The 14,456-nt window shown below is 43.4% G+C and overlaps 1 protein-coding gene across 2 annotated transcripts in view; it reads left to right on the top strand.

Annotated features, from left to right (window-relative positions):
• The window catches only part of VCAN (versican), a 98,557-nt gene that overhangs the window by 25,726 nt on the left and 58,375 nt on the right, over positions 1-14,456 (top strand). For both annotated transcript variants that reach the window (XM_069001015.1, XM_069001016.1), the window contains exon 6: positions 7,992-8,285. In XM_069001015.1, the coding sequence (XP_068857116.1) occupies positions 7,992-8,285 (294 nt within the window). The remainder of the gene's footprint in view (positions 1-7,991; positions 8,286-14,456) is intronic.

The following is a 14,456-nucleotide window of genomic DNA, read 5'->3' as shown; positions in this document are numbered from 1 at the left end:
CTCTTTAAACATATGCACTGTGGCCTATCAGCTGGACTGTGGTGATCTGCTTGCACATGAAACACCCAGATTTTAATGAATATGTAAGCTACAGCATAGTATTGTAGAGATTTGGTTCATTATATTGCATTTATTATAGAGAACAAGTTACTGCCAGACTATAATAATAGTTAGCCAAAGACACTCCCCAACTGTTTTTTTTTTCCTTTTATTGTTGTTTTTGGTTTTGTTTTGTTTGGTTGGGGCTTTTTTTTGGGTATTTTTGGTTGGTTGGTTGGTTTAGTTGTTGGTTTGTGTGTGTGAGAGTGATTTATTTTTTCTCATTCTCTCAGTAGTTTTCAAATGATCAGGAGTGAAGGAGTTTATGGATATAAGAAATAGAAACAGTATAGCTAGGTTCTGCTGGCATGCAGAGAAGTTAACTTACTCAGTTTGGATGAGGAGAAACAGGCACATGCTAGGAAGAGAGTGCCACATCATGGTGTAATGCAGGATAAATTATTCCTCAGTGCCTTCACAAAAACTTGAGCCTCTGAGCCAGACTTTCCTTTTTCAGGTGGGGCTGAGGAGCCAAGGTGGCTTTGTCTGTGTAACAGGAGCAGTTTTTGTTAGGACAGAGGTTAATTTCAAATGAGGAGGAGCTTGTTAGTAGATACACAGCATCTGTGAGTTTATACTTCAGAACAACTCACGCACAGAAGATGGAAATTTAGACAGAACATCAATGGAGTTATGGGAAAGTTGAACTAAACTAGGTTGCTGTATTGGTAGAAAACTCAGAGTTCAAGAATTAAGATTCTGCCAAATTTCTGATGGCCCTGTCTACCAAAGGTTGACCCTGCAAGGTTTGACCTTCAGCTCATAACTTAATTCCAAGCAAAATGAATCCATGGTGCTTAGGGTGTGCTTAAATACAACTTTTTCCATGTGAGTTTTAAAGCTCATATCTGTGTACCCTGCCCTGATTCAGTGCCAAATCTATTAGACTTGCTTGCACTAAAGAGGGCCTTATTTGGAGGGTCTGTGTCAGTGGAATGACTATTCATGGCACAAGCTGGTGCCTGACTGATGATATCAAAATTTGGGCTATAGCAAGGATGTCACCATGGAAGTCATTGAACAGTTATTGGTCTGTTGGCTGCTATTGGTGTATTACCCCAGAAGGCCATAAATGGTGGTGGGAATTCTTTGCAATACATTTTAAAATAAATGTGCATTGAATTTGCAGTACTAATTTGGGTATTTGCACTGAGGATTTGTAGGAGCAGCTCCATCTCAATTTTACTCCTTTTTGGCCCTATGGAATCAGGAAGTTAGCCAGAGGCACGGATTTCTCCTTAAATCACAAACTATTAGCCTAAATTGAAACCAGTTGTCTAGGCTAACTCTTACCATTTCCTTGTTCTGAGGAAAGCCAGAGAGATTAAAGACGGCACAATTCTAATTTAAATAGTATGAGTTTTGCTGCAACAGACAGAAGAATAACTATGGGAAGGATTGAAAATTTCTGAGCTCCTAGAGAAAAAAACGAGAGCCTGGAGTCAAAGTATCATTTGAAAGGTACTGGGCATGGTCTCTTATTACAAACTGTTTTACATTCCTCATATTTCATCTCATATTTCAGTGTACCAAGCAGTAACAGAAACATTTAGGATACTTTTAACTGCAGGAGATGATTTACTATGAGAGAGTTTAATTCAAAGAGATTGAGCTGCAAAGGTTCGGGTGAGGATCTCTTAACACCACCAGCTGAAGGGGTGTCTCCTGTGGAATAATCCCTTGGATGGAGGTGGGTGGCGGGGGAGGGAGAGTTTGAATTCTTCAGGTAAGGAGTGTGTGGTTAATTTGACAGCGCTGTGGTGCTAGAGGTGGAGATAAAACGCTCACCAGAGCCCACTGGTGGAGTGAGGGCCTGTGCTGAGCCAAAGCACAAACCACCCCATCAGGATTGTCTCCTGGCCAGACCCCCTCAGAACCCACGTATGCCTGACAAGCCTCTGCCATGTGCTGATGGGGCACTCACGCTAACAGAGTTATTTTTGGGGTGTCTGTGGGGAAGATTATACAGCCTGCCTTCCACGCACCATCTCCCCCCCCCCCCCCCCAGTGAGCACAGGCAAGAAGGATAAAAACCAAAACCAGATGTCCTTTGAATACTTTCCACCTACCCTCATGCGGTTTTGCTATTGTCATGGAAATTTCTGTGGGAATGATGGTCGTAATTAAAGGAGTCAGAGTCTAAAATGTGGCCTCAGGTGAGAAGTTGCTTCTGTGTTTTGGGCAGCTACAGATCTTCTCTGGAGTCTGTTCTGATTCTGGAGCAACAACTAGAATAGGTTTCAAAACCGGGACACAGAGAAAAGCAGCTTTTATTTCTAGTTCAGGGCCTGTGGTAGAATTAGGAGCCTTTCCATTATATTGGGCACTTATCCAGCCTTGGATTTGGTGACATCACACAGGGCTAAGCTCTTGAGAGGATTCCTGTTCAGCCAATGGGTTTGCACAGAACAGACTCAAGACATCCAGGAGAGTTTAGTTAAATAATTTCTGCTGTGCATCAAAAGGAATCAACTGACTTGTTCTAACGTGCAAGAGAAAAAGACTTCTTCATCTTGTGCAGCCTCCTGCTTTAAAGTTGAACCAAGCTGCTTAGATGCTTGTGGTTTCCCAGCCCTGCAGAGTGGTTTTGGTAATTAGTGACTTTGTTAAAGACACCTCTTTATTACCCTGGTGTGTCAGAGAACCAGCCCTGAACAGCACAGAAAGAGAGGAGGGGGACGTGGAAGTTCTTGGTCCTGAAGACACAAGGCTTTAGTCCTCAAAGTGATGATGGCATTCCTTCTTATTTGCACACTTGACTGTCTCCTAGGAATGAAGTTTTGAACAGATTCCACATTTCTGAGGAAAAGAAAGTCATGGAGGCAGTTTCTCATGCCTTTGACCTGCCAACCAGGTAGCTGTGACTAACCTGTTATGGGGAGCAGTAACTACAGGTGACAGGTGCAGGTGAGAAAATGCCCTTAGAATGCTCTGTATAACATCAGAAAAGATGGCATTTCGTCACTTTCAGCCAATTTTCATATCTGACCCAGAGAATCCTTATCTGCAGCTGTAGTCACAGAACCCAGGAGCTCTAACACTCCCAAAGGACATCTCTGCTTGATGAACGTGGTGGGTTCCATCTCTCAGAAACAAACAAGCAAACAAACAAACAGCTCTGGAGTTCAGCACAGGCACATTATGCTCAAAAAAAAAAAAAAAAAAAAAAAGGAAGTGTCAAATCCTTAGTGGGAGATAGTTTTTCTTCTCCTTAAACAAAAACACCACCGAGGAGCTAAAACAAAAAGGCACCGGAACTTTTGTCTTGTTTTTATTTAAAGCTTGTGAGAGTTAAGCATTTCCTCCTGTGGGGAGTGATTAGCTTGTTGTGTATTTAATATCCCTCTGCATTTTCTGATGGCTGGCTTTAGATGACAGTGAAGGTTGTAGAATCTGAGCACCCAACCACAAGGCAAAACTCACCAAATTCCGGATGGGACAGTAATAATCACAGAATCATAGATCATTAAGGCTGGGCAAGACTTTTGAGGTCATCAAGTCCAACCATCAACCCAGCACCACCCCCATGTTCACCATTAAACCATATCCTAATGAAGGCTCCGGATTGTCTTAGAGAGCAAAATGGGGGAAAAGACTGAAAATATCACAAACCTGAGTATTTGTCATTCTCTCACATGAACTGGGCAACAACAAGGACATGGCACAGGTACTTGGCCAGTATCATCCACAGCAGTTGGTTAAAAGGAGATGTGCGAAAAGCACTCAGAAAAAGATACCCTCCTAAGCTTCTCTGGAGTTTGGGAGAATCATTGAGACCGCTGTAAAACTTCTGTCACAGACTTGCATGTGATCCCTTCACCTGCCAGGTGCAGGGGACTTTTACTCTGCCTGGCTCAGTGGTGTGTGAAGTTGTGTGGATGATGCTCTGCTCTGGGATGAGAGTGCCACGTAGTCAGGCTCAAAGATCTCCTCTAGGAAGCAGCAGTCCACCAACCCCTTAACTTTCCTCCGTGTTTTCATCTGTGGAAAAAGAAGTTGCTGGTTCTGTTTGTGCTGGAGGGCTTGCATCCAGATCCTTTATGTCTGCCCCAGACAGCACAGGTGGTGTGCTGGCCCCTGGCTTTGGTTCTAGCCTGCCCTTCTTCCCACCTTGCTTTTCAGATGTGTGATTAATGACATTCACATCTACCAACATGCCCAGCTCACTGAGACATCTCCTCAGAAGAGAACCAAAGCAATTAAACTTCCTATAAAATCAGCTGATAAGTCTTGTGAATCTTAAACCTTTTCCTCAGGGATTGTAGGAGAATCAGCTTTTGTCTTCAAGAGAAAAACCTGACTTCTTCATCTGCCCTGATATTTTGGAAAGAGATGGAAAAAAGCATGACTTTCATCAGGTGTCTCTTTTGACCAAGCAAAACAAACACGTGTGAGAGGAATATCCTGGGGATTCTTGGAGTGCTGTGACTGCTGAGGCTGCTCCATCAGCCTGAAGCTTGGTTTGGAACAGGAGCCAGCAACAACACACATTACATTATTGTCTGCAGCCTAAACACTGTCACGTTCTGCACCCCACCCCCCTGGTACTGCAGGACCAGTTTTTCTTCATCTGCTGGCCTAAGCCCTGGGCTTTGCCTGCACAATATTGCTGAGTTGCTCAGGGTGTGCTCCAGCTATAAAAACATTGCACGTGGCTGTTCAACACACGCAGAATTGAATTTGCCCTGCCTGGTGTGGTGGCTATGTCATGTGTTTGTCGAGCAGATGAGTTTTCCCTCTTAACTTCCTTGTTTTCAGTGTTCTGGCTGGTAAATTGAGGTGCTTCCAGTCATCATAATAAAAACACTGTAAGAGTGTGGCGGGATCAGTCCTCCTGTTAAATATGGAAACCACTGTGCTTTCAAAAACAGGAGTAAATTGTAGAGACTGCATGGATTGAATACATTTCATTAACAGCAGAATTACTTTTCTTGGTTTTTAGAGGAAAATTCTGTGCAAGGCTCAAGTCCTTTTCTTTTTGATACTTTGAAGGAGTCAGGATGTTTCAGTCACATGCTGGGAGTGAATGTCTCAAGAAAACCCAGGAAAAAGCCTTTCTTTTTTTTTTTTTTTTGTAAGGTGGTATTCAAAGACTGCAGAACAAACTTTTTAACTTTTTAAAGTGTTTCTGGATTTATGTATCAAGCAAAGCCTTTATTAAACTCTTTCTTTGTTTTTCATATTTCATCCCAACAATTATTATGCACATTAAGTGCACATTTAATCATACAGAATTTTAATCTATTTTCAAGCTGGAGAGACAAATTGAGGAGTCGTAGCTCCTAGAGTAAATTACTGCTATTTGCCATCTGACTTTTGCCCATTACTCGATTTTTTAAAAATAAGAATTGTGGAATCATAGAAAAATGCTCTCTAACTAGAGCAATTACAAGAGGACATGTTTTAACATCTTTGCCCTTTATCTTATCCCTAGCATTCCTGAAATAAATATGCACTTTCTCGGTATTTGACGGAATTTTGCTGATTTCTCTGCTACCTTTTTGCCTTCCTTGTGAGGTTATTGTCACAAGTTATTGAATACACCAATTAGGTGGCAAATTCTTTGGGTTTCACCTATTGGATTGTTTTGGTTAAGATGTGTTTTTCCTTAAATATGTGGAGAGTTTAATTTTTTTTTTTTTTTTTTTTTTTTTTTTTTTTTTTTTTTTTTTTTTTTTTTTTTTTTTTTTTTTTTGTAAAACAACCCGTGACAAAGATGGTGTCTGTATGACCGCAGCTGAATTTAAGAGACAAACAAAATAAGCCCATGTGGGGTCAGCAGAACGTATTCAATGCAGAGAAAGCTATGACACCCATCTTTTAAGTATGCAGGATTATCACTATTGCAGATACAGGCATACTCCAAGGCAAATTTGAAGCAGACTTCTGCCTAGAAAGTACAGCTTGGATAAGTCAGTTCTCTGCAAAGTGACCTCTCTTAAAGAAGAGCCCTGCATTTTGAAATCTTACACCAAGACGTAACCCCTCACTAAGTTTCTCTGCCTTAACTGAGTGCAGATGACTGCTCAGAGGAATAAGCAGCACTAACTTTAATGATGTTTTGTACAAGCTCCATTTGGAGCCAGTGATCCAAATCACTAGATGGAAAGATTGCTTTTCTAGTAATCTTGCACCGTTTACCCATTTTCTTGTGTATTCTGTAAGTTTCTCTCAGAAGGAATGGTGTGGGATTAGTTTTTGATCCATTTTTGTTTCCAGAAATCCTGACAATGCCTTGTTCTTCTTCACTTGTCTCACTTCATCATCTAACTGGACTGATATCTGGTATATAATTGCAATTAAATTGCATTTTAACTACTAATTTTCATATACATCATGGCTGCTGTGACAGGGTCAGTGAACAGCCCTCAGAGCAGAGAGGGCTGCTCTGGAGAGGCCTTTCTTTGCTCCTTCACCTGTTTGATGGTGCCGCTTTTGGGACAGGACCGTGGGATAACTTTCATCCATCACTCTGTGCTGGACATGACACCAGAGCTGCCAGGCAGAGGCAGAAGGATGTAACAAAAAATGCTCATTTTCTGTGTGGTCTGAAGAGCTGAATGAAGCATTCTGAGGGTGGACAGCTCTTTGGTTCCCTTATCTGTCCCTCTCCAATAGACACCCTCTGTCCCTCCGCCTCCAAGCTGGGAGCTCCACAGAACGCGTGTAAAGAAAGTCACACTATGGGATTGGTGCTACAGCTGTAATAACAAATCAGAGCCTCTACCTAGGAGGAGAAAGAAAGCTGGCACCTTGCCCCCTTTCACACTTGCGTGCCTTTCAGTCCCCAAACAAGTGTAATATTGATGTGAATGAAACTGCTCGGGGTCTGTGTTCCCTTCAGACCTGTGCAGGGGTGAGACAGATTGCATGGCCAGCGTGGAAAAGCAGTGCTTTCCTGCAACAGTGGCTGTTGTGTTCTGGCCTGCTGTGGCTGAGGGAGGGAGTCCCTGTCTTGCAACAAATATTTTGAATTTGTGCTGCACGCTCATTTTAGGTCTGGTTGGTTTCACCTGAAGTCTAGGCAAAAACTGGAAAAGGGTCAGTTTACTGCTTCATTCCCAGGACATGAACACGAGAGGCTTGATTTTCTTGAGTGTTTGGGTGAATAAGGCAACCAAGACAACTGCAGAATGGTGATTTACCTTGGAAGCAAAATATTAGATGTGCTATTTGCTTTGTTTTAGTTTCCAGCTGGATGGCTATTACTTACAAACTGTTATTCCTTGGAAGCTGAACTATACTATCAACATTCTAGACTAATTCAGCTTCTCCACACAAAGAGGGCTTTGTGCATGCAACATGTCTTATGCATTTCCTCACCTTTGTTTCCACATGGGGCAAGATGAAGACTGATGGAAATCTGACATTAGAAGCTGCTCTAGAGCAGCCAGTGAAGGATATTGCCTATTGTTTGGGTGTTCGAAGTGAGATTCTAGTGATGCCTAAAGGGGCCAGGTAGGAGGCTTGAAGAAGTAGAAGATTTGCTTTATGGAAAAAGTAAATTCTGATGGACTGGATTTAATTGGCTCAGCTGAGCTGCAAAATCTACTCTAACAGGGGTCACAGGGGAGCCTCTGGGCTGCTGTTATCTCTGCTAGAGACCAAGGAAGGGACTCAGTGTGCAGCCACAGTGTACTTCATGGCATAAGGTTTGCTTATAAATGCTTATGCTTTGTGACAATTTAACTTTCAAATCAAGCCTGGAACATTTGGTTTACAACTACCTGATTATTTTTCTTTTTAAGGAAAAAAAAATACTCATGTTTTGGGAAAAAGCCCCAACCTTGCAGGACTCTGGGGGGGGGGGGGGGGGTCAGAACTGATCTGGATTGATTGATTCTGGAACGTGCTACTCAGCCTTTGCCATTTTTTTTTGTTTCCTCCTCCAGATGAAGTGGTCCACGTCACAGCCCCCGAGAAGTTCACCTTCGAGGAAGCTAGGGAGCTGTGTGAGGAGCGAGGCGGTGTCCTGGCTTCCGTGGGGAACCTCTACGTGGCCTGGAGGAACGGCTTTGACCAGTGTGACTACGGGTGGCTGGCGGACGGCAGTGTCCGGTACCCGGCCTCCGTGGCGCGGCCCCAGTGCGGCGGGGGTTTGCTTGGGGTGAGAACCCTGTATCGCTATGAGAACCAGACAGGCTTCCCTTACCCCGATAGCAAGTTTGATGCCTACTGCTACGAACGTAAGCATTTATTTTTTTTTTCTCAGTTGTGATTTCCAGCATGCTTGCCGCGAGACGCGGTTTCTCTGACGCGCGTCTTGTTTCGGTTCTTGCGGCGCGTGGGTTTTTAAAAGTTAAACCGAATGTCTTAAAATAACATTGGCAGATGGAGACAGGCAGAGTTTCAAGGTAAGATTTCAGCCTGAGCAGTGTTTTTACACACCCACAGTCACTGTGAGCCTGTGGGTGCTCTGTACTTTGGTGCCTGAGTGCACCTTGGTATCTTTGCATCATGTCAGTGCACACAAGGCAGACATTCAAAGCCCACCTGGACATGTCACCTTCTCCAGGTGACTCTGCCTTGGCAGGGGGCTGGACTAGATGGTCTTCAGAGGTCCCTTCCAACCACATAGATTCTGTGGTTCTGTGATAAGAACAGAAGAAATGTCCTAAAGGTGAATGATGGATGTTTTGTCTCCAGTGACGGCAGAAGATGTTTACAGGCTGTGTACAAGGCTGGCCAGTTTCAGGTCTCTGATATTGCAGTAATTTGGGAGCTATCTCTGGATCCCATGCACACTGTCCCATCATATTCTTTCTCTTTCTTACTCAGTTTTTCATGGGCCACTGGGTAGTCTACACTGCCTTTCTTACTGCTGCTTGTTTCCCTCCTGGTATTTTTGCAGGCACTTCAAGCACTTGCCACGTTCACATGGTAGACTTCACCAATCTAAACCAGATGTTCTCCACACCTGTCAGCTTTCTTTGGGGTCAAACATTCCCCTGTAACCTCATTATCTTCTGTGCCAGCTGCCTGGCTCTGCTATTATGGTGCAACCTCTCCTTGCACAGGTTCCTGTTGTCCCAAAAGGTTCACCAGCTTCCCAGATGAATATCCCACTTCCCTGAGACTTGCAGCCTTCTTGGCAGCACGGCAGGGTTGGACAGCTCAACAATTTCCCTGCAGGTCTCTCTGTCCAAGGAAGTTCTTTGTTGCAAATAGCACAACTGACATTAATGTTGTGCTGAGTTAAAAGTTCAGAACTTGGTCATTAACTATGAATATTTAGGTTTTTTGGGCTCAGTCCAGTGTCTGTAACTCAGAACTGCTTGAAATGTGCAGTTTGTACTGTCCCTATTTTTGTGGATGGCGAACCTACTGCAGCTGCACATCTTTCAAGCTCAGGCACTGAAGACCCTTTTATGAGCAAATCTTACTCTTTGAGAACAAATCCCGACATCTGCTGCAACATTATGGTTTGGCTGTTCTCAGACACTGTTGGTTTGTTGTTTTAATTTTCCTTTATAGTTTGTGGGAATGATGTTCCAAAACTTTGCATGTGGAAATAGTCCTAATGGAACTACTTACAGGAAAAAGGACTTAAGTTCAGGAGCCTGTGCTCTAATCTGCAGAGCAGCGTTTTGTCATATCACTCCTTCTGTTCCTACTCCAAATTGTTTATGACCTGTTTAAAGTGTTGTGGATAAAAAAGACTTTAATGAGGGTGTATTTCATAAGTCCCTCCAAAGGACTGGGGTAAGAACTGAACATTTTGCCCGTAAGCTAGTCTTTAGTTAGGACAAATTCCAACCTGCTGTTTGTTTTTGTGAATTTTGCTGCTTTCAAGCAAGATGGGCCTTTACAATGTTCTTTCCAGAAGTTTTAGTTAGCACAATTTGTGGTAAGATACCATTTGTTCTAAAGGTGACCTTGAGAGGTATTGGATTGCTGCCTTTTATTTAAAGGGTTTTCCTGCAAAGTCCTGCCCTTGGTATATAAAGAATAAATATGTCATGACTTTGCAATCCAGGAATAGACAGTCCAGGACTATCAAACCTTTTACAAGAGAAAATAAGACTAAACAGAACCAAACCAATATGGTAGAGACTGAGCAGCTCTCTAGGACTTTCAATTACAAACAACAGAATATCAGAATTAATTAAACACTGCTAGCTAGAGGACTCAGGTTTTGACAGATACATCTGCTTTTTTGTAGTGAAATGCAGGGGTGTCATGCTGTACCCTCCTTCAGGATGCCTGTCTGCTGCACATTTCAGAAGTTACTGAAAGCTCTTTCTGCCTCTCAGAAGGTGCTTGGGATCTCACAGGAACCAGCTGTGACTCCTCACTGCTTTTGCTAAAAGATTTATGCCAGTGGTGACTAATGAGACTCCCAGCCCAGCATCTTGGTCCTCCACATCTCAAGCAGCTGCCTGGTGCAGTGGCTTCAGAGTGAGTCATTCTCTCCCACTGGGGCCTTGGAGCCAGTCCCTTCTTTGGGGCAGGAAAAGGGAGAGGATAAAAAAAATGACACTGCATGAGAGAAGAAGGCTTGAATTTAAGCCCTTTGTTTCAAATCACCTTCTGTCTGGAAGTTTCTTCTGAAACTTCCCATTATCTCCGTTTCAAAGTTGCAGCCTGTCACAAAATCCACTGTCCCCCAGCTCTGACTGCTTTGGGGTTGGCATGAAGCTTTCACACAGCAATTCCCACGACAAAAGTGTCCTGCCCAAGACATGGGCTCTGGGTGTAACCCCAAGCCCTCACTGTGTGTCTCACACTGCACTGGTGTGTCTCCCTCCTCACCTGGGCATGCACAGGAGGTCTGTGCAGGTCTGTGCACACCACAGCAGGTCTGTGCCAAACCAGGCAGCTGTTTCAGTCATCACAAAGACAAATTGTACCTTTAGGAAAGGGGATATCTCCTTCTTCATCCCTGCTCAGGCTCCTCACTCCTATTTCGTGATTATTGGTCTCTCTGGTGGAAAATCCCAACATATTAATTTTAATTTGTGGTTTAAAGAAACCTCAATCCATATTTTTGAGCATTTTGTTTGCTTTTAAAGAGAAATCGTATTTATTGAAGTACATGAAAAACTCAGGGAGTAAATTCAATTTAAAATTGATATTCACTAGTTTCAGTACAGCAGCCAACCTGGACAACTTTTAAAGTACAGTTAAGTTCAGGATTTTAACTTCAGCAATGTTCTGGTTACAAAATTACATTGTATGAAGTGTCTTGACTTTATGAAAATAAGAGAGGCCCAGACTAATAATACATGATTTAAAATCAAAAAGTCTTGTAAAAAACCCCTGAAACTTTCTCCCCTTTGATCACAAGTGCTTTTCACTCTTCACAAACCACATGGGTCTAAGTTTCTGAAACATTATCTGCGTGTTTCATTTCATCCCTCCAAGACTTTTGCCAGACCTTTTATTTCTTTTTTTTCTTCTTTTTTTTTTTTTTTTTTGTCTCTGAGAGATACCTAATCATGTATCTGCTGGGGCCTGAAAAGGCTTCAGATTAGACACATGTACTTGCAGCTCCTTGGAGGCTGTCATCAGAGGGAAAGTTTTTCAAGTGTTAGAATTGTTAACATATAGGACTTATATTAACATGTTTAAATAAAAAAAAAAAAAAATTGAACAGCTGTTGCTGGGCACTTATGCTAATTTATAAGAGATTAAAGCATTTTATCATTAAAATATCCTTTTTAATAGATACATATTTAATAATTGGTTCTTGCAGGGAGGTGGAGGGGATTTATTTAATCCCATACTTCAGCCTCCCAGTCTCTCCAGGCCTAATTCACTGGATTTTGTAGAAATCTTGTCACAGACTTCAGCTGGCTTTGGATGGGCCTTTTCATCCCCCAGCATCTGTAGAACAAACTGCACCCCAGAAATGCACTAATCAAAATGAATGCATGTTTTTAACTTACATACCTGTGACAAAGCTGATCTTGATGAGCTTCGTACACAGAGGTGGTTCAATTTTTGAAACATAAATCCCCTTTTTGCTGAGAAACACTGATTTATTAAAGCTGAATTCTTTCGTAGACCTGTATTGATTTTGGCGAATCTTTCAGCAAAACATTTTTTACTTGACTCAAAACACGTGTTGACCGTTTCGCTCTGGATTTGTCCGTTCTCTTTCCCATTTTCCTCTCTCATTTTGACTTTGTTTCATGCACCTTTATTGCTTCTCCTTGGTTATACCACTTTGGTTTGGCATTGTGATTTAATTTTAGCTGGAAATTGGAAAATTCCAGTCCTGGGATGGTGTTGCCATGTGTGCTCTTCAGGAGTGGAGTCCACACTGCTTTGATTGCTTCAATACAGCCCCATGAAGAGCAGATCAAAGTCCGCCACTGTTTGGGACTGAGGGCCTCTTGCTTTGATGCTTCATCCATCTAAAGCTCAAAATCAGAGCACGATTTCACAGAAGAAATAGAGGAAATTATGACCTTCCCAGAGTTTTGAGGCATCTTACAGCATGAGCCACCATGATTGCAGGCTCAGCCTCAGGAAACATCCACAGTGCTCCTCTTGTCCAGCAGCAGGAAGGATAAAGACTTTTAGGCACAGCTCAAAAGCTGGCAGGAGGAACGTTGTCTTCCCCTTCTGCTGCATGTGACTTAGCTTGGAAAACCTTGAATAGCTGGGCAGCTCTGTCCTTCTCCACAGCAACCGTCAGTAGCTGCGTGTCCCAGCTATTTCCTGGATGAGGGAATTATTTCCAGCCTGATGTCAGGGGCTGTGCTACAGGAGATCTGTGGATTTCTGATCAGTTTGGGAATGGACACAGAATAATGAAGACATCGGGTGTGGCAACGCCCGAGGAGCAAGATTACCAATCTGAAGGGGAAAAAAAACCCCCAAAATAAATTTATCTCGGAAGAAGCACAGTACAGGGGGCATAATAAAGACAGTGTGCTCCACCATTTCACAGTCCAGTACCAGAATGGGCAAATGCCTTTGGGCAGGAGAGGATCCCAAGGTCAGGGCACTGACCACAGGATGTGCAGGGCTGCTGGCCCTGCTCAGGCTGCTTCTCTGTGGAGGTGAAGCCGTGCAAAGAGATTTCCCCCAGACAACAGCTGTGCAGCCTTTTATTATTTTCCTAGGAAGGTAGATTTCTGTGCTTCTCTTGGATATGCAGTTTATCAAATCCTGCACAGCTGCAGAGACCCCCAGTAATTTCTTGGACCAGGTGTGGCTGTAATAAATCCCTGCCTCTCTGTGCTGGGCTCATGGTGACAAGCACACGCCGCAGAGGCTGCACACACCAACACCTCCCTGCAGCATCCTCACCCCACTCTGCCTCAGGGCTTTGAGAGCTCAGTCAGATCACGCTGAAAACTGCCAGAAGATCTCAGTTCAGTCCAAATCAGCCTGTGCTGTACATCTCAGCAGTACCTCACCCTGAGAAGGAGGGGAAGGACGTGGTGGCTGGGTGCAGCTCAAACTTTTAAGTGTCACGCCCAGTAGGAGCAGAGAGAACCTGATTTATCCACCTGACTGATGTACGTGGAGCAGCTGTTTGGAGCACCAGGAGGTGAAGCGTGGGGAGGAGATGCTTCTTTTGCCAGAGCAAGTGAACTTGCATTTACCTGAGCGATTTGAAACTGGGTGCTTTAAGAACAACCTCTAAGTGCAAACACTGTGGCCAGAGGGAGAGAGGAAAGAGAAGAAGATCCAGCTGGAGGCATTTCCTTTCATTGCCTCAGGTCGCTGGCTGGGTCAGGTAACAAGGATAGGATCAGGAGCAACAGTGTGAAGAAGTGGAAGATCCACTCCTCCACGTGTTGAAGTGCAGAAAAGATGAATTGATTTTGCTCTTTGTCACCTTTGCTCCATTACTGCTGTGGGGCCTGGGTATCTCCCACGCCACACCGGGGTGATTTCCCTCCTTTCACACCAGGTGGGAGGAGCAAAGCAGCAAGAATTCTGCTGTCAGTTCTTACCCAAGTGACAATCTTGGCCCTTTTTGTCCTTCAATTGTTTTTTGCGGTCACAAAGCAAAGATTATTGCTTTAATTTGGTGTTGGGTTACACATTTAATTAGGAAGAGCTGACTAAAGAGGCTTGCTGATTTTTTTTTTACTTTTTTGTCCTCTTTGGCAGTTTCATAATAAATACTGTGGAAAGAGAAATGCTTTTTTCCTATTGTTCTTTTGTGGATAGATTGGCAGGTTATAATTTGTTCACCGAACTAAACTGGCATGTGGGGAAACCAGGAGATAACATAATGTATCCTTCCCCCTTCAACCATCTGACTTCAGAAGTTATGAAATAGCGAGTGGTTTTACTTAAGAGTGTTTTGTGTTCACTGAGCTGAAAGAGCTGCTGCCTCTGCTGTTAGCTGGAACAAAAGACCTTGGGCAGTGGTGTGAAGAGGATGCAAAACT

Source organism: Aphelocoma coerulescens (assembly GCF_041296385.1).
Source record: "Aphelocoma coerulescens isolate FSJ_1873_10779 chromosome Z unlocalized genomic scaffold, UR_Acoe_1.0 ChrZ, whole genome shotgun sequence".
Classification (NCBI taxonomy): domain Eukaryota; kingdom Metazoa; phylum Chordata; class Aves; order Passeriformes; family Corvidae; genus Aphelocoma; species Aphelocoma coerulescens.
This window is presented reverse-complemented; position numbering and strand designations above follow the sequence as displayed.